The sequence below is a fragment of the Spodoptera frugiperda genome, chromosome 28 (genome assembly GCF_023101765.2).
Source record: "Spodoptera frugiperda isolate SF20-4 chromosome 28, AGI-APGP_CSIRO_Sfru_2.0, whole genome shotgun sequence".
Taxonomy (NCBI): domain Eukaryota; kingdom Metazoa; phylum Arthropoda; class Insecta; order Lepidoptera; family Noctuidae; genus Spodoptera; species Spodoptera frugiperda.
This window is the reverse complement of record NC_064239.1, coordinates 13018569-13045708: the sequence shown is the minus strand read 5'-3', so window position 1 is coordinate 13045708 and position 27140 is coordinate 13018569. Positions and strand designations below refer to the sequence as shown.

The following is a 27140-nucleotide window of genomic DNA, read 5'->3' as shown; positions in this document are numbered from 1 at the left end:
TTTCGGCCGTTAGTTGCCCGTAGGTTTGACAAAATGCACTCTGACGTCACTATAGGACAAGTACTGGTGTTAATATGAAGCGTGCATATACGGAACCGGCTAGACATGCAGCTTGCAATGAATGAGCGTCCAGACGGACAGGCGAACGTGACTTACTTAGATATGTAGAGAACGTCCCTGTAGTACGACGTTGGAGATCTTTGAATTCTTTAATCATCATTTTATTCACTTTTTCGATGTTTTCACTCGTTTGTTATGATTATTTGTCTATTGTAGATTAAACGGTAACTGTCTAAAGTTTGCTGTCGACTCTATAATCCTATTGATTTTTTTTGTATAAACTTGTAAACGTGCAGGCGCATCACCTGATGGTAAGCAATCGCCGCCGCCCATAAACACCCGGAACACCAGAGGCGTTACAAGTGCGTTGCCGGCCTTTTGTGGATTAGGAATTTAAGAGTTGTTGGGGAATCAGGGTTTGTGAAGATTGTGAATGGTAATTGGGCCTCCAGTAACCTCAGTCACACAACGAAGTTTCATTGTGCCGGCCCATTCGGCCGAAGCATGGCTCACATTGATTGTCCAAAAAGTCATTTAAAAATTAAAAAATATATTTGACTAAAGTTAAGATTAAAATCCCGGCAAGGCACTTGTAACTTTGGCGTGTGTCTCATGGACGACGCCTTTGCTTACTATCCGTCTACTCGCATTTTTTTTTCTCAACTATCATAGCATGTGCTACATTTATTATTATGTTTCTCCTACCCTTCGAATAACAAAAGACATGTAAAGCATGTTATTGTTCTTATTTTTTATTCCGGACCAGACTTGTTGCTTGAATGAACAATACAATTTATGTGTGCGCGGTCAAAGTACCGTCTGCCTCTGATTGCTTCAAATTAAGGAACTGATTGCATTTGTAATTTTATGAAATTATTTATTCTTGATACATGTTTTAGGGTTATGTTGATTGTGGCCGCGTGTAGTTCATTTTCAGGGTCGGGTAACACGGTTTTTAACTTTAGTTTCACAGATTTGAAGATATGCATTGGACATATTCAAATGGTAGAATCCGAAATTTTAAGGTTTTTATGAGCATGATTTCAGTCAACTGCCTCTTTAGTCGGGTGGTCGCGGGCAAAGTATAACCGGGCTTTTTTCGGTTTTTCCAAAATTTCTCAGTGCGCCCAGTATATGGCAATAGGCTCAACCTCAAATACATGGGACTTAAAACACAAACGATTAAAAGTAGGTGAACATTGTACGGTGGCATTACGTGCCACAATGTGCAGAACTTTTTTTTTCGTAACGTTGTTGTTGTTGATTTCAGTTTTTGGAGCTAGGTATTATTGGTAGAACGAACTCTTTAAATTATCAATATAATATTTATTTTTACATTTTCCTTAAGTGCCTAAAGTAGGTACTTGATTTATAAAAAAACAAATCTATTTCTGTTTTTTTGTTTATATCTCAAAAATATTATCAAAATTCGGCTAGCAACAACAGTATCTTAACTTGTATAGTTCAAAGAGTTACAAACTATTTATCAATGACAAAGAAATTAGCATGTTTTGTAAACTAAGATTGTAGTTAGTTACAGACAGTACCTATACAATAAAAAAAATCGTTTTACTGTAATGCAATGACGATACTTTTATTTATAACTCTTAAAATAACAATATTGTATAGTTCATCAGGTACTCAAGTAGTTACTACTCTGATAAATCATGTATTTTTTTAAAGAGTACCTAACGTATGCATGTAGTTTCGAAGCTATACTTTTAAAAGAGCACCTAGAGCACTGACGGACAGACTGACAGACTATTATTTATTTGATGACATTTCAAAAGTACCTATTTATGGTTTAATGGTACTCATTTTTAAAGGGCCGGCAACGCACTTGTTACTCTTCTAGTGTTGATAGTGATCCGGTTAAAAAGTTTAATTCCTATTTCATAAAAAAATATGTGTAGGATTACTCCACTTTGAAAAACTGTGGGTATTAACTAATACACCTACTTACTTATTTCTTACATAAAGTAAATAACCGTAAGACTGAGTGTTAAATTAAATTTAAATTAGGTAGACACTTTATACCTATATATTATGATCTGACGCAACACAAAAATAAGACTAAGTACTAGCTAAGCTTTGAACTTGAGAAATCCTTAATGTTCTTACTTATTGTCTAGAAAAAAATAAAGAATACCTACTACATACACGGTAATTTTAATGAGTCATTCGATAGAAATACATGTTATTAAAACACTGACTCTACGCATATTAACACCTACAAGTATCAGTTTATCTTAATACATACGATGAACTTACAACCCGGGACATCCCGGAGATAACAAAAACAGCTTCAAATGTGTGAAACGTTAATAATTTCACGCTGAGAGAGAACTATTGAAAAAATCAAGATCAATCCCGGTCGGTAGGACGGGCACGTTGACGCAGCGCGGGTCTGGAGTGGCGACATGTGGCGTGCGCCCGCGCCAGTCGCCCGGCCGCCGCGCTCGCACGATGCTGCGTTTATCCCTTCTCGTGATCTTCCTTACGCACCGCATCCGAACCGCTCATGTCACCGACACGCCGTTTTCGAACCGTTTCGACAAACTTTACCAAAAACTAGACAAGTTAACCGCCGCCCCGGACCGATATTCCGAGCCGTCTCCGGAAGACAAGTTGTACGAAAAATTGGATCGATTAAATGCTATTCGGTTGTCCCCGGAACGTGAGGAGTTGACCGATGAGGATGAGGAGTTGTTGTCTGCAATGAAGGTGTGGGGAGGGTTGAGTGCGGAGCAGATGGATGGAGTGGTGAAAGACTTGCAGATGATGAAGGAAGAACGGCGGGAGGAGGCTGGAGACCAGGAGTATGCGGAGCCTTCTTGGGATGAAGAGGTAGGTGGTTGTGTCTTGTGTTCTATTGTCGATGTCTGAGGGTCCATGCAAGTGTGTGTTACGTGGTGATCAAACAAACAGAAGCTGACAAAATACAACATTAATATTTACGGAACATGAATATTTTGTTCCGTATAATTTTTTCGGATGCACACAAGTGTTACTTCGAGAGAGTGAAACTAATTATTGTTTGTTGATCGACAATGTACCTGCTAGTGCAATGTACATTTTTTATTTAATATTCGAAATAAAATAAATATGGACACTTTCGTTGCAAAAAATTATCGCTTTTAAATTATAAATTGACGTAAATTATCAGCTATGTAAATAAATGAATAAGTAAATACCTATCAGACATCAGTATGGAGAAAATGCGTTTAACTTGAGGTGCTTATTATCTTTATATACATAATTATTACTATCTATTTAAATCTACGTGAAATAAAAACTTAAATAAGTAATAAATAAATATGTAAAACTTACTATAATTTACAATTAAAACAATGAACAACAATTTGAAAATAAAATAAATAATTTTTATTCTAGATACTAAATTTATACTAATTAGAATTCTAGATACTTACTAATTAAAATTAATTAACAAATTATTTTTTTCTTAAATAACGTATTTCATGAAAGATGTACTTTACGAACTTTAAGATCCTACTCCTTACTATTCAAGTTAAAAAAAAAACATATGTGAGCAAAAATTATTCAAAAATTCCAAAAGAAAAGCTTTTCCAAACATTACAAAAATGACAAATATGTATAAAATGGCCTATCCTAAAAATTAAAATATCATTATTCTTTTAAAAAAACAACGGTATATTTTTTAAAACCCACACTAGGATTTTATCCTGTGTCGTGGGTGCGTTTACAAACATACAATTTCACATACACATAACGCTCAGACCCGAAACAACAATTTGTGGATCACACAGAGAGTTGCTCCGTGTGAGACTTGAACCCGCTACACGTTGCATGACAGCCAGTTGCCCAGCCACCGTGCACTCGCCTAGTTACTATCTACAGATATCTTGCAACTATTTTTGTTCTAGTTTCTTATAGACGTAGCCCACATTCTTATCAGTTTTATCTCAGTACACATTACTAGGTACGTACGTATCTAGGTACATTAGCATAATTTTACTTTTCCCATATCTCCAAGCGGTTGCATGTAGAGATAAACTGTGTCTTAATTACAAGATTACTTTGACTTTTCGGTCAAAGTGTTGATTAATGTGAAGTCAAGTTAACCTTCTTCATGTGAGAAGAGGCCTTTGGTCAGCAATGGCCACTTTTAGGCTATTGATGTGCAATTAGTTAAGTAAAACAGGGTGTAAATGAGAACGCTCCCAAACCCCGCAAACAGGGGATGGTAAATTATGTGATTAAAATTATAAAAACATAAAGTTCTTGTACCTAGTGTTTTTCGGGAGCGTCCCTCTTACATCGTACTGTATACATAACTACATTTATTATGTATTTTTATATTAATATTTAAGTTAAGGCATATAAGAACTAAAGTTAAAATAAAATTATGCCCGACTTCCTAAAAAGTAAGAGGTTCTCAATTCAGCTGATACCTTTTTTTATGTATAATATAAGCATTTTCACGATACATAGCAGTTTTATACATCGATTACTTAAATGTTTAAGTGTGTGTTGTCCAATTTGGGTGATTCTTGTTTTTTGTTCGGCATAACTAGGTACAGTAATCTTTTAACTAACAAACTCGCCTTTTATTTCGACAGCTAATTGTAATAAAATAAAACACGTTATACGCTTGGCGAGTGCTAATTAATACCAGGGTAAAACTAGTTAAATACCTTACTTTAACCGCAAGTCTAACCAAGTTGAGATTGTGATTAAATTAGTCGGGAAAGAGTTAACGTAACTGCCGCGTTGAGTTATAAGTTAAGTGCGAATTGCGACGCAGTGCATTCGATTCTCGTAGCAAATTGTTAATCGATTCTTTAACTTTAAAATTCTCTTCGTCATAAGGATAGAAATTAATGTAAGTGTGGGAGAGCCATGCTTCGACACGAATAGGCCGGCTCGATCGGAGTGACACCACGGCCTCATAGAAAACCGAGGTGAAACAACGGATACGTTGTGTGAGTGTGGTTACCGGAGGCCAATAGATGCATCTACCAAAAAACATTTATTCTTCATATTAATTATTATTACGTATTTTAAAATAAATGACCTTTTCAATCAGCTTTTCAAAACGGAGCTAACTTTAAACACTAAGTGCTGGCATCTTAAACAAACAAGAAGCAATGCTTTACGTAGTGTCCGCGGATTAATCGAATTTTGTTTTCTTTTTTTTTATTTTAGCACTCGTTTAACAAGATCAAGGTATGATCGGCAACAAAAGTGAGGCCATATTTTGTGCAAGAAAAAGAAAAATAAAAAGTTGATGTTTTTTTTGTTTCTGTTCTCAACACCACGTGATAATGTATCGAATGAATATTTTTTAAATTTTTTTGTTTCTTTCTAGCAAGGTTACAGATGTTTTATCACTGGTTATTTTAGACACAAGTTTAATATTTTCTTTAATAGTGATTATTTAAAAATAGAGGCACAAATTGGTTTTATAGTCCCATTTCTTCGACGCAGTATTATCGTTACATTGTTCTGACATATATACGAGTATATACAATAGGTAAATTATCAAATGACGTATCAGAGAGATTGTAATAAAAACCATTTTTTTAAAGAGTTACGATGAAGTTTCTTGCTCTTTCTTCTCCATTCGAAGCAAAACTTGAAATTCATCGAAATACTATTTTGCTGACTGTACAAACGGCAGCTACCGCGCATGCGTAGAGTAGTAAGTCTAGTTTTATTTTAATTTATTTACAGAAGCATGAGAGTGCAAAAAACGAACCGATTTATATATATTTAATTTTATCTTTTAGTAATTTAACTGGAAGAGTGAGTTTTAAAATAGATTCCAATTTAAAGCAACTATCAGGCGATTTATTCAGTGAGGGGTAGACAGAGGGACTTTTAGTTTTAATACATGTAATGCAGTACAGAAACAGTAATAGTATTTAGTGGAGGACGATTACTTTCATTCTTAGAAAGAAAGAAGAAAGAAAGAAAAGCAGTTTATTTGCACCGTTACAAAAATAATTAACAGAAAATAATATTGATCAAAAATAAAGTAATAGTCTTCATCTGATAAAACACATAATGAAAAATATTCATAAATAGGTGTGTATATTAATTAATATATAGGTATATGTATATTAAGTATAAGCGAATATTTAAATGTGAAAGCATAGAAGACGAACAAAGAGATGGACATAATGTTATGTTTAAGTGTAGGAGAGCCATGCTTTGCCACGAATGGGCTCGCTCAACCGGAGTGATACCACGGCCTCACAGAAAACCGACGTGAAACTTGCGTTGTGTTTCGTCGTGTGAGGTTACCGGAGGCCCAATTAGTATTTGAAGTATGAAACGCGACTGCATCACGAGTAGTGCGATTCACAGCTACAATTCTCATTCAACTCCTGGGTTAGTGCCAGCTTCTAAATATGCTGCAATAACACATTAAATGAATTTAAACATGCAATTACATTCACAGCTTCAGACAAAATAAACAATGAAAGCTACATAAATGTTTATTTTGCGAATGATTCTCTTTTTTTCACTTTTTGACGTTTCTTTCGTTGATTAGTCGCACTGTGTCTCTTTGTATCTTTTGATACCTATTGTATATAGAATGTTTGATTCCTGGTTTAGATAAAGTAATTATTACCTATGTGTTATTTACTTTAATTAAGTAATTGACGTGTCCAAATCATGAATATACATTACAAAATACATATTGTCGTACAAGATGTTACATTTTGAATAATAATTGTCATGTTTTGCCTAAACGTCGTACATAGTCTTTGCGGGCTTTCATCTGGAATTAATCTTTTAATTTCTTTTAAGTTAGCGTGTCTTTTAACATACAATTAAATATTTAAAGAAAATTTCTTATTAAATTTTTATAGACTTAAGTACGTGTCTGACACTCCCGCCTCAGCCAAGGTGGGAGAAGTCATTTGGATTGGATTTTGGATTGAAAAAAAAGTACGTATCATTAAAAAAAAATATCAGATAGTTCAACATCATCATCATTAACACCAAGAATTGTTTGCATGCTTGTATCTATTGTAAATTCTGACTTACACGATTTGCGGTGGTTTTGGGAGGTTGTGGTTTGTCCCAAAAAAACCTATTTAAAATTAACATATTTTTGAGCCTTCTGACAAATTATAATGATTTATAGATGTTTATTTAATGATAGCCATGTACGAAGTATAGTATGAATAAAAATAAACTTAAGTATAACTTTATTTCTCACATAGATTTGCTTACATAAATACATTTAATGGGGGGAATGGGAGTTATAATGTGTTTGCTATATTTTATTGATGGTAGTATTGGTGTTACGAAACCCACATTGATTGATTACGATCATGTAACATCACATTAAAATAAATTACCATATGTAATGTAAAGGGAACGCGGTTTTCGAATGGAGGTACCAATGCATTATAAAATATTACTATTTAAAATATATGCATGGTTTGAAACGAGCTTGTACAGTTATAGAAAGCGAATGGACTATTGTTCTACAGTTTTATAAGAGATCTTTTAGCTAAGATTGAAATATTGGTGCTTAGACTAATCAGTTCACGTCAATTATACGAAATCTCAGGTTGAAAACAAATTTCTTTGCGTTTTTGCGTTTTTGCAATATCTATTATCGGAAGCTAGTATAACAGGGATCCAAGACAGTTATTCACGTCTCAGGGACGCCCCGGACTTCAATGTTCCGGTGTATTCATAGACCCTGGCTTATAGGACTTGCAGCGGTTTTGGAAGATTGTGGCGGGCTGGTCCAAAATCTCAAGTTGAAGCAGCCTTTAAATTATAATTATGTTTCCTTAAAAACATGAATTATCCGACACGTTTTAAATTAGATTGGTACCTACATTAATAACTGCAATAACACACATGATAACATATGACAATCCATGTTTTCAAAAATAAAATCCTTAAATTTTTCGTTTCTTTCGAAATTAAAAGATAAATTTTATGCTTTCCCTCTCTAAAATACGGCCCTGTTCTACCAGTAACTAGGTGTACTACGAATCATAGTAATTTATTTATTATAAGCAATTAAGTTGTTTACGTTTTCTAGTAGTTAGTTACGTATTACTAGGTATATTGAGGTTTACTTGGAAACAGACCGATGAATAAATTTTATTTCATTTAAGCAGGCTTATATTAAAAATATGCAGGCATATTACACAGGATTTTTATAAACTATTGCTTTGCCTGCCACTTCGTCTATGTGGTATAGTGACTGAATAGTTTTCCTGCGATCACAGCTCGTCCCCTGTAGGTGATAGCGTTATAATATGTACGACCGACCTGTTAGTAATATTCATGGAAAATTTAAAGTAAATCCATGCAGTAATTTTTGAGTTTTGCCCAGACACATTGGTTGGTACTTTGGAGCCGGCCAATCAGAGCGCCGAACGCCGTCCCTTTTTGATCTCGTTCAACGTAAAATAAACTCTATCTGGGCCCTGTGTCATCATCCCTGTTCTCAATACTGACCCAATAGGAACCCAGTAATCTATACTAGTGATGTCTTCAAATAACGAGCACTTCCTTAACAGATATAGCAGAACCATTTCATAGACAACCACTTTGATCTATTACACAACCTCTCTAGTCCAGACACATTTAAAAATCCACTTTAACGGAAAATTATGACGGTTGTAAAAAAATCTGTCTTTCAATCTTTGATTCGTCTGCCTTTAATCTTTGAATGAATGTTTCGAAAAACTATAAAGTGTCTGCCGGTTATTTGCGCCAGACTTTAGGCTCAGTATACACTGAGAAGCGACGCGACGTGACGCTGCGAACACGCTAAAAGAAGCGGCAAAAAGAAAAAATTGACAAATTTATTTATTTCTAATATACCGGGAAGGCACTCACACAAGGGAAGTCAAAGCAAATATTACAATATTAAAATACAATGTCTGTCTATCAGTCAGTCCTCTAGCGAAGCTATTTGCTCGTTCCAAAGTGTAGATTCCTATGGAGAAGAACGAGCAAGAAACTCCATAGGTTACTCTTTTTCAATCAGGTTCACAATAAAATTCTTGGTTACATTGTTTCGATTGCTTCAACTATGTGAGAACAATGTAAAACTAATATTCAGTCAAAGCGATAGAAAAAGATAATATCTACACACACAGGTACACATTTAAATAAAATCTTTGGCACCATTCAGTCTCGTCAAATCGCGTCGCGTCTCAGTGTAAATTAACCCTAACGTCTCATTTAAATAGAGCTTGAAATTGTGTCACGTCACACGTGGAGTTTCTGGGATTTGTATTGATTTTAGTTTTTTTTTTTAGTTTATGTTTCATTTGTATGTATGTTAGTATTATAAAGCATATAAGGTTACAGTTCCCGGGAAAAGAGAATAATGGATTGTTTTTGCGCCGGGAATACTTTTATTTTTATTTTATCAATTATGTATGTTTATTATTTTTGTAATCGGTGAAAATAAACTGTTTTTCTTTCTTTCTTTTAAAAATCCGATGGCAACCGTTAATAATTGTTAGATGCAATTTGAACTAGTATTTTCCCTAGTTCTCAGTTTCCTAGAACGTTTATATTTAACGTAGGTACGTATATTCTTCAAATATCAACAGAAGTCTGGCATATTGTCATTTAAATATCATTTGAATAAACATATTTAGACAATTTCCAGCTGTGTCCACTTTGTTAAAACTGACTTTTATTTTTAATGGGGGAAAATCATCCAATGGCGTCTCCCGCCATGGGCGACACGAGAAAGAGTGTCACCTTACTGACTAAAAACCACCCCGTTCCTTCTCCTGCTTTTCGAGCCGGAGCCCCGGTAAACCCGCTAATATTTAATGTACCTACACTCTTCACTTAACAAGAGAAGTCTGGCATATTGTCATTTAAATATCATCTGAATAAACATATTTAAACAATTTTCAGCTGTGTCCACTTTGTTATAACTGCAGTGTTTTTAAAGGGGAAAATCATCTTATTGCATCTCCTACCTTTGGGCGAGGCGAGAATTAGTCTCTTACTGACTAAAAACCACCCCGTTCCTACTCCTGCTTTTCGAGCAGGAGCTCCGGTAAGCCCGCTAGGTAGTCCGCAGCTTCGGTAAAAATATTTATATACATAAAATACCTTTACATTATGTACAAATGCATCAATTAAACAGATTACACAATACTCGATGACATCTCCTTAGGAACAACATAATTATCGTCCCACCATTATCTTACCTAATAAGGACGAGGCGTGATGTTACCTGTCAATGTACACAAGATTTAGTTGAGACGTGCGCATGCGCCGATCATGGCCATCGCGAGGTAATTCGATACAAATGCATAGTACTTTAGTACCTAGTCACTCGTGGAGATGTGTACCTGCTTTGGGAGTGATGATAGTATGTAAAATACTTACTACCGTACTCAGAGTCATTTAATGGTTACTTAACCCAATCCTTACCAATTGTTTTCGGAACAAAATCGTTGCTAAGGAATAGTTTATTAGTAATCATTAAATGTTTCTAAATGCGGCAGTTAATGTAACAATTTTAAGTGTGAGAGAATCTTGGTTTGGCACGAATAGGCCTGTTCGATTGGAGTGATACTACCGGCTCACAGAAATGTAGCGTGAAATAGCGCTCACGTTTTCACCGTGTAAGGTTTAGAGACCCAATTCCCCCATCTCAACTTCTCTAAAACTTCAAATTCCTAATCTCCAAAAGGCCAAAACCTCCAACTACGCACTTGTAACTCTTCTGTTGTTTGTCTATGGCGGTGGCAATTGCTGGCCATTAGGTTATCTGGCTTCTAGATTGTAAATAGGTATTTTCTGCCGCCTTGGGCGAGGCCTGAGGAACTGTCAGACTCTTACTGTCTAAATACCAACTCGTTCCAACTCCTGCTTTTCGAGCTGGAGCCCTGGTAGCCCGCTAGGCAGCAGTCCACATCTCCGGGACGCCATCAGTCCCACTGGGCCCCATCTGTGCTGGTTTGATGGTTGTGGTCGCACGCACTTACAATGGCCGGAGATCGTCAAGCGATGTAAATAGCTAAATGTAAAAAGCTAAATGCTTATGTTAAATTTATCATAATGGCATCTATTTTATTAAACAGGGCGTTTCTTCACATCCATATCTTTATAACTTCACACAATTTCGTAGAATGAATATTATCATGTTCTTATTAAAAGTTCGGATGCATAAATAATTAATTATATACTGTATGCGTTTACGAGAGCTGGCGTTCATACCACATTATATATTAACTGCTGATCATTAAAATATAATACCTACTATTCATCCTTAACCTGTTTTATCTACCTATAATGAGGTATAAAATTTTATAAGTATACGTAAACAGGCACGGATGTTGCATTTTATTCAACACCTATATGAAAAAAATAAATGAAATGTGATTTTTTTAGATCCACTATAAAATTGTCTCCCTTCAAAGTCTTCAATTCCTGCACGCATTTGTAATGCCTCTGTTGTTTTGTGTATCCATGGGCGGCGATTGCTTACCATCAGAAATCATTCAGTGGCTTCTCCCGCCTTGGGCGAGGTGAGAGGGAGTGGCAGACTCCCATTGATTAAAAACCACCCCGTTGTTCTTCTGCTTTTTTAGCCGGAACTCGCCAGGCAGTCTGCAGCTCCGGGTCTAGAAGGCCCATAATCTATCTACAACAATCTGTCTGTAACATTACCTTCTTTTAAAATAGATTTAATAGATTAAATCAAGGGGAAAAGATATAAAAACATAATGTACCAATAAGGAAATCATTGGTTGGTAACAACAACTTTGAATGTGCTATAAAAGCATAATGCATTCATTTTGGTATATGAGTTACTAAAAATATATCTAATTATTATACTTGTATGGAATGCTGATTTAGGACGGATTATTCGAAATTTCAAAGAAATACTGCCTCGTTGACCGAGTTGTTGCAAGTGCAACTGCAGGGCAAGGGGTCCCGGGTACGATTCCCGGGTCGGGCGAAATATTACGGCGCTTTTTTGGTTTTTCCATAATTTCTCAGAGTTAGCACGGAGTCTGGAAATGTGCCCGGTATATGGCAATAGGCTCACCACCTATTAAATGCGACTTACAACATAAATTGTGAAATGTGGATGTACATGGGCATTATGTGCCGTAATGTGCACCTCTGCCTACACCTTCGGGCACTAAAGGCGTGAAGTTACAAAAAAAATATATATTCAAAATTTCTTTCGAAATGGATATTCATATGGTTACCTAGAGACGGTTGGGTAAAAGTTGATTGAATAATAAGCTTCAGATAGACATACTTCCGTAAGTCAATAATAACTGCTTACTAATATACCTTTATAGACTTATATCGATCGAGGCTCGGACCAAATGGCGGCCTATTTGGCTCTGCGTGAGCGCACATCTGCGCTAGGTTCCGGGTTCTCTTCCTGTGTAGTGACCGATATTTTATAATTGAGGAATTAATACTTGAATTGGGTATATAAATAAATATAGACAGACATTGGTATGATTTCTATATTCAATTATTTATAGATGGTAAGGAATTTCAGTGGACTTAATCGAGCTTGGTTAATTGATCGACATCTATACATCTATATATTGTTATATCTATTTATTTATATACAGAGTGTAAACGGAACAGTCCCAAAAAACGCTACAAATTGTTTTATGTTTTTATAATTTTAATCGTTTTTATTTTCGTGTTATTCATGTAAGATCAGCTTTGGCGGTTGATTGCAACTTAATAGTTGCAATAACTCTTGTAATTTTACATAAAATAAACTTTGGATTCCTATTTTTTTAATACAATAAATTTTTTAACATCGCCTGTTTGCGGCGTTTGGGACCATTCCGTTTACACCCTGCATATTATATCTCACTAAAACTCGAAAACAGGCAGGACAGATTTGGTTCAGATTTAGTCTTGAATTATTTGTGAAAGTCCAAGAAAAGTTTTTAAAAGAAGTGAAGTAGAAGTTTGCTAGATCATCCAGTTTAAAACAAAACTGCCTTAATTTGTATTTTCGATTATTCCTTCTTCATTTCTTTGCTCCCAAGTGTAAATTTGAGTGCACTTGTTTACCCTTTTTGAAGAAAACAAGCATGGTAAGTACTGAAGTTGATAACATTACCGAGTTTAGAGCAAGTGACTCGATTTCTCGGAACTATGACATTAGTCATGACATAACTATGTATATACAGGGTGTAAGCGGAACGCTCCCAAACGTCGCAAACAGGTGATGTATGTATTATGTATTGTGTATGATGTATTATTTAAAAAAAAATTAAGAATTCAATGTTTATTTTAAGTAATAATAGTTGTAATCTAATGCTGAATTTTAATATAGCATGAATAATACAAACACAAAAACGATTAAAATTATAAAAACATAAACAATTTGTGGCGTTTTTCGGGAGCGTTCCGCTTACACCCTGTATAGGAGGTAGGTAGGTAGGGCTGTGATTAAGTAGGTACATGTCCTAGGTACGTTTTATGAAATGTCAATGTTAGCTCATTGAGTCACTAGTTAGTGAGTAAATGCGTAACTGTGATGCTACGTGTCCTAAATTCGGTTCTTGGATGAATCAAATCAAACTAGAAGTATTTATTCACATTTTAGGTAAATTTGTTTTCTAAGTAGGCTTTTCTTAGTGACGTTATAAGATTGTCAGTTTAATTCCAAGTGGGATGATAGCTGAGCTGCGGACTATCTAGCGGGTTTACCGGGGCTCTGGTTCGAAAAGCAGGAGTGAACGGGGTGGTTTTTAGTCAGTAAGAGTCTGACACCCCCTCTCGTCTCGCCTAAGGCGAAAGAAGTAATAGGATGTTCCCCCCTCGAAAAAGGGGGGGGATGATAGCTTCTCGTACAAATTTTCTTAATTTTCTAACGATGTCAATTTAAATTAATTACAAAATATAAAACAATACATAGAAATATTTTCTTAGATATGTATCAAAGTACCTAAATAGTACTTTAACCAGTCGTAAACTATGATTTATGGGTTCGAGTCTCGTCGAGTGACAATTTGACCTCATATCCTGCGATAGAGTTTACCACAAGATAGACACATCAGCCATTTTAGTTTTATGTCCACAATAACTACAGTGGTCTAGAAATATTTTAGATATTACTTAAATTCCTCTGTGGTATAGATATTGTCCTTGTCAAAACACTATTTCATTATAACAACTTATATATTAACGTCTAAATATTCACTTTAAAAAGAAATTCATATACATTTACTATTACTATGGGCCTTCGTAGCCTGATGCCAATTAATAAATAAAAAAAGTCATCACATCAAAAGTCTATAAGTGGCACCGCTGACCAAAGACCTCTTCTCTTCTCCTGATCAAAGACCAATCCGGGTTGACGATTTCAAATTTATAATAAAAAATTATAAGCCCTGATTTTCTCACGATATTTTCCTTCTCCGTTAGTCAATGTTATCTAAATAATTTTAGAAAGTACATAAGTATAACTCGATAAATGTCACATTGGTACTTTACCGTTGACAGATTTCTCACACCCTTATGCATGAGAAGCGACCGTATTAAATCTCCTGGCCACCACCAAATAAAAAAGTATGGCCGGTCTCTTATAGGTACCTATATATTTAACTAAGTATGATTACCTACCAGCAGGTGATACTGTCTGTCTGCTTATTTACCGCCTAAGCCATAAAACATAATTAAGTAAAGAACTTAATACCTAACTCTACACATCAAAAAGCTATTATTTTAGTTCTCGATAGTAATAAAGATAGACAGATAGACAGACGGACAACTTGACCTCACATCCTCTAATGATAATAGTTACGTCTGTAATTAGCAGCCGAAGTATTTACGGACAAACCGAGTACAAATCTTGATGTCTGCAGTTCAATTCCGGGGTCAGGCAATGTATTCTGTTACGAGGATTGAAAATAATCTTAGTAGGTAGTAAAAGTTTTTTCGAAATATATGAGGTACTTTACTTAAGTACTTGGTTTGTAAATGAGTGTGATTAACCTGAACTTAACCCCTAACTTAAGTAAAATAATCCTTTTATAGCTACTTGGAAGAAAGTGTGGAACTTTAAGCGTCTTATACGTGTTATAAATGACAATATAAAAATACAGCTTTTAAATATTTGATGGGGAAATGTCAGTGACTATGAAATTGTATTCTTAAGATTTAGTATTTTTTTATGGTATTAGTACGTATACGAGTCGACGAATCACCTGATGGGTAGCCATCGCCGCTGCCCATGGACACCCGAAACATCAGAGGCGTTACAAGTGCGTTGCGGGCCTTTTGGGGATTAGGAATTTAAAGGTTATTGGGGAAACGGGGATCAATCGGGATTTTTTTTTTTTTAAAGAAAGAAATTGGACAACAAAATACAACGCATGCGTTGTTTCACGTTGGTTTTCTGTGGGGATATGGTATCACTCCAGTTGAGGCGGCCCATTTGTGCCGAAGCATGGCTCTCCCACACCTTTAGTCATAGCACTAAAAGTTTGCGGCTGTTTCTAAAACCAACAATGCTTTGCTATTTCAAAGCGTAAATCTATTTTATTTTTTGCCAAAACCAACAAAAGCAATATCTTCACAGACGACCTAAATTCAAAACCTAACGGACATTAAATAAAATAAACAAGATGGCAGCACTAGACTAGGACTATAATTCCCCCTTTAACATCAAAAGACTAATTAAATTTTCACACTTCCAAGTACTAGGAACGAACAATTTATGACAGTGACGTTACATCGCTCCTGCGCGTACGCATCGTATCACACATAAAACGCAAGTGAGCTGATTTATTGGTGAGCCGTCTGACGCATATACGCAGGCATAAAGTGAGGACTGAGAAATAGTTACGAGCTATTATTTCTAAGAAAAGGTAAACTAGATGTTGCCTGGAATTGTGTCTTAATGTGTCTAGATGTAGTCTTTTTATGGTACAGTACCTATAGAGCAGTGATGCGTTTAAAAACTTGAAAACCTTCTAAATAACTTATATACATAGCTTTCTCATAAAAAAAAGAAAATTTGAAAATCGGTCCACTATTGGCCGAGTTATTGGTGAACCTGAACAGCCATCCGAACATAGTTCCTCCTTCTTTTTTAAAGTCGGTATAATAAGCACACGGATTGCCTGATAGTAAACACTCGGTAACATCAGATGAATGGGGGCTACCGTAATTTGTATATCGTCGAATTTCTCACTCAGTCATATCACAGAGACATGGGAGTTTCGGTAGGTTCCTGTTCCTTATTGGGCGGGAGGAAACGCCCGGGTGTCATCACTGCGAGGACCGCCCGGAGGACACTGTAGAACATACAGTGGCGGTCTGGCGGTGTGCCCTGCGTGGATGTGGTCGGCGACGGCGACCTCTCGCGCCCGGCACTGGTTCAAGCCATGGTGCGGAGCGAGAGGGACTGGGATGCCGTTTCCTCCTTCTGCGAAGCAGTCATGCTAGCTAAGGAGGAGGCGGGGCGCGTGAGGGAACAAACCTTCTCACGCCCCAGCCGTCGCGAAAGACACTCTGGGCGTCGGGGATCGCGGGACGATTTCCGGCCACCGTAAGCCTGCGGACGGCGAGCAAGGGTAGCTCATCGCCCGAACAGAACCAGACCGGTGCGTGCGGCGCGTCGCGTTCCGCGCGCGTAAAATGCCATCAGACCACCACAGATGGGGCGCCATGATGCCTGATCCGGAGCTGCGGACTACCTAGCGGGTTTCCGGGGCTCCGGCTCGAAAAGCAAAAGGAACGGGGTGGTAACAGTAAGAGTCTGACACTCCCACTCGCCTCGCCCAAGGCGGGAGAAGTCATTGGATGATTTTCACCCCTCAAAAAAAAAAAAAGTCATATCACAGAATACAATAACGTGATTCTGATTATGTTATGAATATACCTTATCTTATATACATATTATCTTATATTACTTATTGCTGTTATATGAAGCTGAAGAGTTTGTTTCTTTAAACGCAATAATCTCTGGAACTACAGGTTACAATTGAATAATTCTTTTTGTGTTTGATAGTCCATTTATCGAGGAAGGCTATAGGCTATAAAAACTGAAAAAAAAACTAGTAGCAGCGGGTGAAACCGCGTGAATATGGCTAGTCTGTTATAGTATATAAGTATTGGTTTTTAATAAGTCTGCGGTTTTCCCCTTATTGTAAAATGTTAGATAACCTTTAAACTTACACCTAGTACCTTATCAAAGTTATCAAATACAACAGAGATCACAAAGTATCGTCACGCCTTTTATCCCTGGAGGGGTAGGCAGAGGTGCACAATCGTAATCCAAAGTCGATCTAAGATAGACTCATCTGTCCACTGGTTTGAACACTTTACTATCACAAAGCTATAATTTATCCTGTCATTAAAAAATATACTTTCGAAAATAAAAACATTACGAATCTAATATTTTTTCATTAGTTACCTAACTGACGGACTAAATATACTTTTGATTTTCATACCCCGTCAACATCCCTATTAAAATAACGTATCGAAAAATAATGGTTGTAGTTTTACTGCCAACTCAGAGTCAATTAATGGTTACTTAACCCATTCCTTAGCAATTTATTTCGGAACAAAATCTTTACTAAGGAATAGGTTAAATTATCATTAAATGTCCTTATGTGTTCGGTAGTTAAGGAACTAAATCGACAGGTTTTAACAGTGAGCGTTGTTTCACGTCTATTTTATGTGAGGCCGTGGTATCACTCCGGTTGTACCGAAGCATGGCTCTCCCACACTTAAAAAAAAAAAAAATGCAAAAAAAAAAAATGTCGCAGGCAGGAAGCAATGGAAATAGTTCGTCCAATCTAGAGTCATCCCAGGATGATCACGATCCTCTCATAAAGGAACGACCAGAGAAAGAAAGAACACTTATGTATATTTGCATAACAAAACATTGTTTAAACTGGCACATTTGTTCAAGTTAACCGCGCATATTAATCAATGGCAAACATTTGCACTGCCCGTCTCATCTCGTGAACGGAACACTTGAATCAATTTGCTGAATTCCACGTCAGTACTGGTGTACTGAAGCCATTGTCACTGTAAACAGATGCATTTTATTTAATTAGAGATAAATTGGACTACTTTCTCTATAATAATTACTTGCACTTGACATAGTTATTGAGTGTGAGCGTGAATGTACGTGAGTTTTTCAAAGTTTTTCTCTAAAATGTAACATTAAAGGAACGTTACATTATGCGTGTGTCGCAAAATCCTGCTGCATGAATATGAGCCTCTAGCATGGCTTGAAACTAGTCGAGTTCCTCGTCAAAACGTTACGTGAGTAAGCTGATAACATAATAATTAATTAACGGAACAGAACAGAATGTTTGATACCTACTTCTACTGATTGTCCATCTAATTTGATGTTTAAAAAGTAACTGTGTTAAATTAGTTAAATGTGCTAGAATGGATTAAGCTTTAAGTTTCATATTAAGTATGGGAGAGTAATGCTGCGGTCCCAATGGGCCGGCTAGACTGGAGTGATACCACAGCTTCACAGAAAATCGACGTGAAACAACGCTTGTGTTTTGTTTCGTTGTGTGAGTGAGGTTACCGAAGGCCCAATGAGCGTTCGACGCTCTGATTGGTCGGCTCGAATAAACCAACCAATCAGAACGCCGAACGCGCTCTCGATTCAATCTTATTAAACGTAAAACAAATTCGTACTAAGCCCTCTGAAGTGTGAAGATATATTTAGTTTTATTCGGTAGGTAGATATGTATATATGTTTCTAAGCTTATTGTACAAAATATAGCTTTCCTTACGCAAAAAAGATGTGCCAACAACTAGAATTCTAAATAAATCAATTAGCACCGAGTTGTGAAGGAAAATCAGTAGAAAACCCACGGCCTATGACGCCATTGACTGCGTTTCCAAGAACTGCAGCTATTTATGCAACTGTTATGAAAGTATTTACTTCTAGATGTACCAGTAGCGCGCACTTGTATAAACATCATTGCGAAATATTAGTTTTTGTTTAAGCTTTATTTATAAGAAAACTATGTACATTTTTTGGACAACTTGACTGCACGGTTGGCGCGGTAGCTGGGCAACTGGTTGCTGTGCAACGTGTAGCGGGTTCGATTCCCGCACGGAGCAAATCTTTGTGTGATCATCAAATTGTTGTTTCGGGTCTGGGTGTCATGTGTTGAAAAAGGCACCCACGACACAGGAGAAAATCCTAGTATGAGGAAACTTTAGAAAAAACCTAAGGATCTCTTGCCATCTGCATTTTTCGTAAAAACAGAACTGAACAAAACCGGCGGTCGCAAGTGCGTTAGGGATCTCTGGTTCAATGCCCAGATCGGGCAAAGTATTACTAGGGCATTTTCGGTTTTTATGAAATTTTCTTGTATATGGCAATAGGCACATGGAACTTATAAAAGAATTAGTGAAAAGTAGGTGTATATTGTACAGTATAGCATTACGAGCCGTAATGTGCACCTCAGCCTACGAAGATTAAAGCTGTGACGTTGCATTATATTTGACACAGTTCTCAAGTCTTTAAGCTAAGCATTACAAAATGATTTCCACACACACACACACACACAACTTCACGCCTTTTATACCCGAAGGGGTAGGCAGAGGTGCACATTACGGCACGTAATGTCGCTATACAATGTCAAAATGATTTCCAAGCAAAGTAACTCCAACGTAGGTAGGTACAAAACTCCGAACTGTCTGCGTGGACATGTAAACACGTGCTGATAACCCGTCGCTTGGTGAATGGGCGCGCAACCTGCGCATGCGCCTCTGACCCTTACCGGACCGTTCGGTGAATGTTTACCAGATAACGTTATTTATGTTACATTTGTATTATTTGCATTTGGAATGTCCAGTTTCTGTAGTTACGCGGTTTTTGCGATGTTTAGCTTTTAATACTGATCTTTCATAATGTGTTTCTGTTTAGGTTCTACAGTACTCTACGTATCTGTTTAAAGTATTTTGAAATACTATGATAGGGTCTCTACATATCTGTCTAAAGTATTTAGAAATGCTATGTTATAGAAACTTCAGTTTAATTCGATTAGAATAAGACTACTTAACTACTGTTCAGAGTTTAAGTAGTATGTTAAAAAAATATTTGACTTACAATCGTACTCAGAGACATTTAATAATTACTTAACTCATTGAACAGACATTTACTAATTAGGTACTTAACACATTGAACTCCGTTGTGGTCACCGGTGACCGACGTTAGCGGAGGATTTGCTTTCACATTAGCAGTCAAACAGTTTCCTATTAGCAGTCAAAGACTTAAACCATTCCTTAGTGACCATTTTGTTCCGAAAACAATTTCTAAGGATTTGGTTAATTAACCATTAAAAGTACGACGTCTCTGAGTATGGCGGTTAACACTACTTTTAAGCCTCCAATGCATTTTTTATCCTCTTTTAAAATGTCGTAAGGATATTACAGCATTAAACATGATCTATGCTATGGTTCTGTCACCACAACCGGCAGTGGTCACTTTGCACAGAATATAATATGTTGCCGACTACATGTAATTTGTGGTCTCAGATCTAGCCATTATCGATCCTTCTATACGTGAACTGAAGAATATAGCACCACATGTGATAAAATTGTAACCAATTTCTTTATAAAATTGCCACATAGGTAGGAACTATGGTATGCTATGAAAAGTGGACAAATGCACAATTCCAGATTAGATATTTATAATACACTTTTCCCAAAAAACTATGACTCTCTATTCTCTCTAAACTCTTATTTTTGCAATACTGGGTTAGCCTAAAGTTATCATCGACCTCAGACTCGGTGACCAAAAGAGACTGGTGGGCTTTCAAGAAGAGATCGCTCTTTAACCTACACAAAACTTTTAGTATCTTGTCATATTTTTATCCGTCCACAGCCTATAAATTGCCACTGCTGACCAAAGGTCTGTTCTCACACTGAGAAGGTGCTTGCTCAATGAGGGTTGGCGATTTCAAACTTATAATTAGAAATTATAATTGCAGGTTCACCTTAGTCAGTCATGTCTAAATATGCTTAGAAAATACATATAACTCGGAAAAAGTCATCTTAATCCTAAGCTTGAGCCAAAATCTTGGGGGAATTAAGTAATAATGGTTAATAACTTTTGACGCCACACCGGTATTTACATTTCCTGACCAAGGAACCAAAACAGACATCCTTTTCTCAAGTCACACTGCAACGACAGATGAACGAGACAGTGATTTATATCCAGCGTATTGTCCTAAGCATGCCACTCCAAATAGTCCATTAAATTCCTAGTTCCTAGTCATTGCACTGTCTTCCAATAAGAATTGAACGACAGGACCATTGCAGTCTTATACAGCATGCCATTACCGCATTCCTAACATCGGCATAACGTTCAATGATCTTGAATTCGCTGTTTCGCACCCAAGTTACAACGCCACTGGTATTTGGAGCAAATTTTGCAATAATGATCAGGTAATTTTGTCATAAGGAAAGTTTGGTTTACTTGAGAAAATAATGGGGATATGTTATATGATTACTAATGTCAGTGTTGGAGGTTTTTTCGGTTCTTCGAAAAATTTTCATTTAGCACGGAGTCTGGAATTGTGCCTATTATATGACAATAGGCTTACCCCAAAAATCATGGGCTAGTATAATATGGCAATAGACTCACCCTCTAATACATGGGACTTATAACACAAAAGGTGAAAAGTGGGTGTACCTAAATTGTACAGTGGTATTAAGTGGCGTAATGTGCTAATGCATCTCTGCCTGCCTACCCCTTCGGGAATAAAAGGCGTGACGTTGCGTCGTATACTTATCATACCCATAAAGCTGACTATTTGATTATAACCATCATATCATAATTAGTAGTTCCTAAACCGGCCGGTAATAGGCATTCTATAGCGCAATACCGCAAATGTCACAAGCCCGGCTCACTAGCAGCCAGGTATTTACGACCACCTACATAAAGAGGCTTTCCCTACTCTACACTAATTACGAGAAAGTTACTAATCTTCTTTCAAAGAAATATTAATTAAATCTTAGTTAGATGTGGTGAAATTTTTAATATATATCGTCTTAAGTTTATAGGCCATCTTGTCATGATTATGAGAAATTCTATTAAACATTAGAGCTAGCTACACTCATAAAATGGTGACTATTTTTCTTAAACAGTTGGTAATGAATCAGTTTGTAATGAGTTTGAACTCTTCGTTTGGACATGTCAATAATAGAAAGCTTTACTTCTTATAAGTAGCAGCTCTAAGTGTGGGACAGCCATGTTTCGGCACGAATGAGCCGGCTTGACCGGAGTGATACCACGGCTTCTCAGAAAAGCCGTGTATAAACTACGTGTATAAAGCACAAATGCAAATACGACGTAAAAATAACATTACTTGGCTACTGATAAAACTACCATGTTTAATAAAGAACAACTCTGAACGGACTAAGATTTGGAACATGGCGCCATAGTAACCAGCTCAAAATTACCTATCTAATGATGTAACACACATAGCTATTGGAAGCTGGGACCAGGATTTGCATCCTCCAAAACACAGAGCACATATATTTTTTGAACACTTATTTTTGTGAACAATTATTTGAACAATTATTTTTGTGTTTGATAGTCCATTTATCGAGGAAGGCTATAGGCTATAAATACTGAAAAAAAAACGAGTAGCAGCGGGTGAAACCGCGCGGAAGTGGCTAGTCTGTTATAGTATATAAGTATTGGTTTTAAATAAGTCTGCGGTTTTCCCCTTAATGTAAAATGTTAGATAACCTATAAACGTATACCTAGTACCTTATCAAAGTTATCAAATACAACAGAGATCACAAAATATCGTCACGTCTTTTATTCCTGGAGGGGTAGGCAGAGGTGCACAATCGTAATCCGAAGTCGATCTAAGATGGAGTCATCTGTCCCCTGGTTTGGGCATTTTACTATCACAAAGCTACAATTATCCTGTCATTAAAAAATATACCTAAATACTTTAACCATAGATTATAAAATACATTACTACTACGACTTATTAAATTCATTTTAGTGTGTAAATTTCATCAGATTCTCGATACAAGGCTATTCAATTAAACTGTCGATGTAATTGTAAAAAGAACGAGTTTTTGATCGATCGTCGCATGCGCATCGCTTGGTTATTTCTCGACGTTATTTTGTTCATGTTTGCGAAACGAGTTATTTTTGATATTGACCGCTAATGCGTTGCTGACTATGACTTTATTTCTCTGGTAATATTACACTGGAGTTTATTAAATACTTTGTTTGTATTGTAAATTAGGAATAATAGGGTACATGCCTAATTTCTATTTTAATGTCCGTCTTGTAGATTATTTTAAAATATTAAACACGTATTTTTTATTTTGTTACGGAAACAAATACTTTCGAAGCTATATCGAATTTAAAATAAAAACATACGAGTCTAATATTTTTTCATTAGGTACCTAACTGACGGACTAGATAGATTTTTGATTTTCATACCTCGTCATCATACCTATTAAAAAGGTCATCGAAAAAATAATGGTTGTAGTTTTACTGCCAACTCAGAGTCAATTAATGGTTACTTAACCCATTAATTTTAATTCGGAGCAAAATCTTTAATAAGGAATAGTTTAAGTCATCATTAAATGTCCTTATGTGTTCGGTAGTTAAGGAACTAAATCGACAGGTTTTAACAGTGAACGTTGTTTCACGTCGATTTTCTGTGAGGCCGTGGTATCACTCCGGTCGAGTCGTAGCATGGTTCACCCAAACTTCAAAAAAAAAAAACCAAAAAAAAAAATATGTCGCAGACAGGCGGCAATAGAAACAGTTCGTCCAATCTAGAGTGATACCAGCATGATCACGATCCTCAGTCATAAAAGAACGACCAGAGAAAGAGAGAACACTTATGTATATTTGCATAACAAAACATTGTTTAAACTGGCACATTTGTTCAAGTTAACCGCGCATATTAATCAATGGCAAACATTTGCACTGCACCGTCTCATCTCGTGAACGGAACACTTGTATCAATTTGCTGAATTCCACGTCAGTAGTGGTGTACTGAAGCCATTGTCACTGTAAACAGATGCATTTTATTTAATTAAAGATAAATTGTGCTACTTTCTCTATAATAATTACTTGCACTTGACATAGTTATTGAGTGTGAGCGTTAGTGTACGTGAGGTTTTCTAAGTTTTTCTCTAAAATGTAACTTTAACGGAACGTTACATTATACGTGTGTCGCGGAATCCTGCTGCATGAATATGAGCCTCTAGCATGGCTTGAAAGTAGTCGAGTTCCTCGTCAAAACGTTACGTGAGTAACCCGATAATTAATTAACGGAATGGAACAGAATGACTGATACCTACTTCTTTCTACTGATTGTCCATCTAATTTGATGTTTAAAAAGTAACTGTGCTAAAGTAGTTGAATGTGCCAGCATGGAATTACGCTTTAAGTTTGATATTAAGTATGGGAGAGTAATGCAGTGGTCCCAATGGGCCGGCTAGACCGGAGTGATACCACAGCTTCAGCGAGAGTAATACAGCGCTATGATTGGTCAGCTCGAATAAGCCAACCAATCAAAACACCGAACGCGCTCTCGTTTCAATCTCGTTAAATGTGAAACAAAATCGTACTAAGCCGTCTAAAGAGTGAAAATATAGTTAATTTTGTTCAGTAGGTATGTAAGTATATATGTTTCTAAACTTATTGTACAAAATATACCTTTCCTTACGCAAAAAAGATGTGCCAACAACTAGAATTCTAAATAAATCAATTAGCACTGTGTTGTGAAGGAAAATCAGCAGAAAACCCACGGCCTATGACGCCATTGACTGCGCTTCCAAGAACTGCAGCTATTTATGCAACTGTTATGAAAGTATTTACTTCTAGATGTACCAGTAGCGCGCACTTGTATAAACATCATTGCGAAATTCTAGTTTTTGTTTAAGCTTTATTCCTAAGAAAACTATTTTTTTTAACAACTTGAGTAGCGGTAGCTGGGCAACTGGTTTCTGGAAACACTTTGTGTGATCCACTAATGGTTGTTTCGGGTTTGAGTGTCATGTGTATGTGAACTTGTATGTTTGTAAACGCACCTACGGCACAGGAAAAATTCTAGTGTGGGGGAAACGATTTTTACAAATAAAAAAAATCTTCAGGCGTATTTTTCAGTTCAAAGTGATTTCACACTTTGGATTCAAAAAGCAGAACACCTAGCTTCATTAATCCATGGTATGCCGGAACGCAGATTCACGCGAGACCCAATGTGTTTTCTATTGCGTGTTATACACCGACAGACAAAAGGTTAAGGATCTCATTGACGGACATATTTTTTTTCTAAATTTCAATGTTAGGGTGCTTTCCACCAGAGATGGACTCTCGTAAGTGGATTGAATAAAATTATTACTTAGTTTTCGACACAGTTCTCAAGTCTTTAAGCTAAGCATTACAAAATGATTTCCAGGCAAAGTAACTCCAACGTAGGTAGGTACAAAACTCCGAACTGTCTGCGTGGACATGTAAACACGCGCTGATAACCCGTCGCTTGGTGAATGGGCGCGCAACCTGCGCATGCGCCTCTGACCCTTACCGGACCGTTCGGTGAATGTTTACCAGATAACGTTATTTATGTTACATTTGTATTATTTGCATTTGGAATGTCCAGTTTGAGTTTGTGTAGTGACGTGGTTTTTGCACAATTTTGCACAATGCGATGTTTTGCTTTTAATACTGATCTTTCATAATGTGCTTCTTATTATTTTCTACGATAGGGTCTCTACATATCTGTTTAAAGTATTTTGAAATACTATGTTATAGAAACTTCAGTTTACTTCAGTAGATTAACTTAACTACTGCTGTGTATAATAAGTATGCTAAAACAATTGCATGACTTACAATCGTACCCAGAGACATTTAATAATTACTTAACACATTGAACGGATTTGCTTTCAACAGTTTCTTATTAGCAGTCAAAGACCTAAACTATTCCTTAGTGGCAATTTTGTTCCGAAAACAACTGCTAAGGATTTGGTTACCACTTACCAGTAATCATTTCATGACTCTGGGTTCGGAGGTTACCACTACTTTAACGCTTCCAATGCATTTTTTTATATCCTCTTTTAAAATGTCGTAAGAATATTACAGCTATGGTTCTGTCACCACAACCGGCAGTGGTCACTTTGCACAGATAATAATATGTTACCGACTACGTGTCATTTGTGGTCTGGTCTCGGATCTAGCCATTATCGATCCTTCGATACGTGAATTGAGGAATACAGCATCACATGTGATAAAATTGTGACCAATTTCATTATAAAATTGCCACATGGGTTAGTACTATGGTATAGTACGAAAAGTGGACAAATGCACAATTCCAGATTAAATATTATAATACATATTTTCCAAACAATACTGGATTATCCTATAGTTCACATCGATCACAGACTCAGTGAACAAAAGGAGACTGGTGGGTTAGTAAGAAGAAATCGAACTTTAGCCTACACGAAAACTTTTAACATCTTGTCTTAGTTTCATCCATCCACAGCTGACCATTACGCCTGCACGGGTTGGCGATTTCAAACTTAAAATTTGAAATTTTAAGTCCAGGTGTCTTCACGATGTTTTCCTTCACCGTTAGCCGATGGGGTCTAATTATGCTTAGAACATCACACATTGGTACTTTGCCGTTTGTAGGTTTCAAACCCGCAACTACGGTACCACCGGGCTACCACGATCACATAGTTTATAAATTAAGATATCCAAAAAATATTGTGATTTGAACCAAAATCTTAGGGGAATTAAATGATAATGGCTTAACTTTTGACTCCACACCGGTCTCCTTTACATTTCCTTGCTCAGAAACCAAAACAGACATCCTTTTCTCAAGTCACACTGCAACGACAGATGAACGAGACAGTGATTTATATCCAGCGTATTGTCCTAAGCATGCCACTCCAAATAGTCCATTAAATTCCTAGTTCCTAGTCATTGCACTGTCTTCCAATAAGAATTGAACGACAGGACCATTGCAGTCTTATACAGCATGCCATTACCGCATTCCTAACATCGGCATAACGTTCAATGATCTTGAATTCGCTGTTTCGCACCCAAGTTACAACGCCAC

General features: G+C 36.6%; 1 protein-coding gene across 1 annotated transcript in view; it reads left to right on the top strand.

The window, feature by feature from the left end:
• Positions 1–2420: 2420 nt before the first annotated feature.
• LOC118265056 (uncharacterized) overlaps positions 2421–27140 on the top strand; it is a 39899-nt gene continuing 15179 nt past the window's right edge. Inside the window, exon 1 of the mRNA XM_035577753.2 lies at positions 2421–2907. Within this exon, the coding sequence (XP_035433646.2) occupies positions 2527–2907 (381 nt within the window). The 5' untranslated portion in view covers positions 2421–2526. The remainder of the gene's footprint in view (positions 2908–27140) is intronic.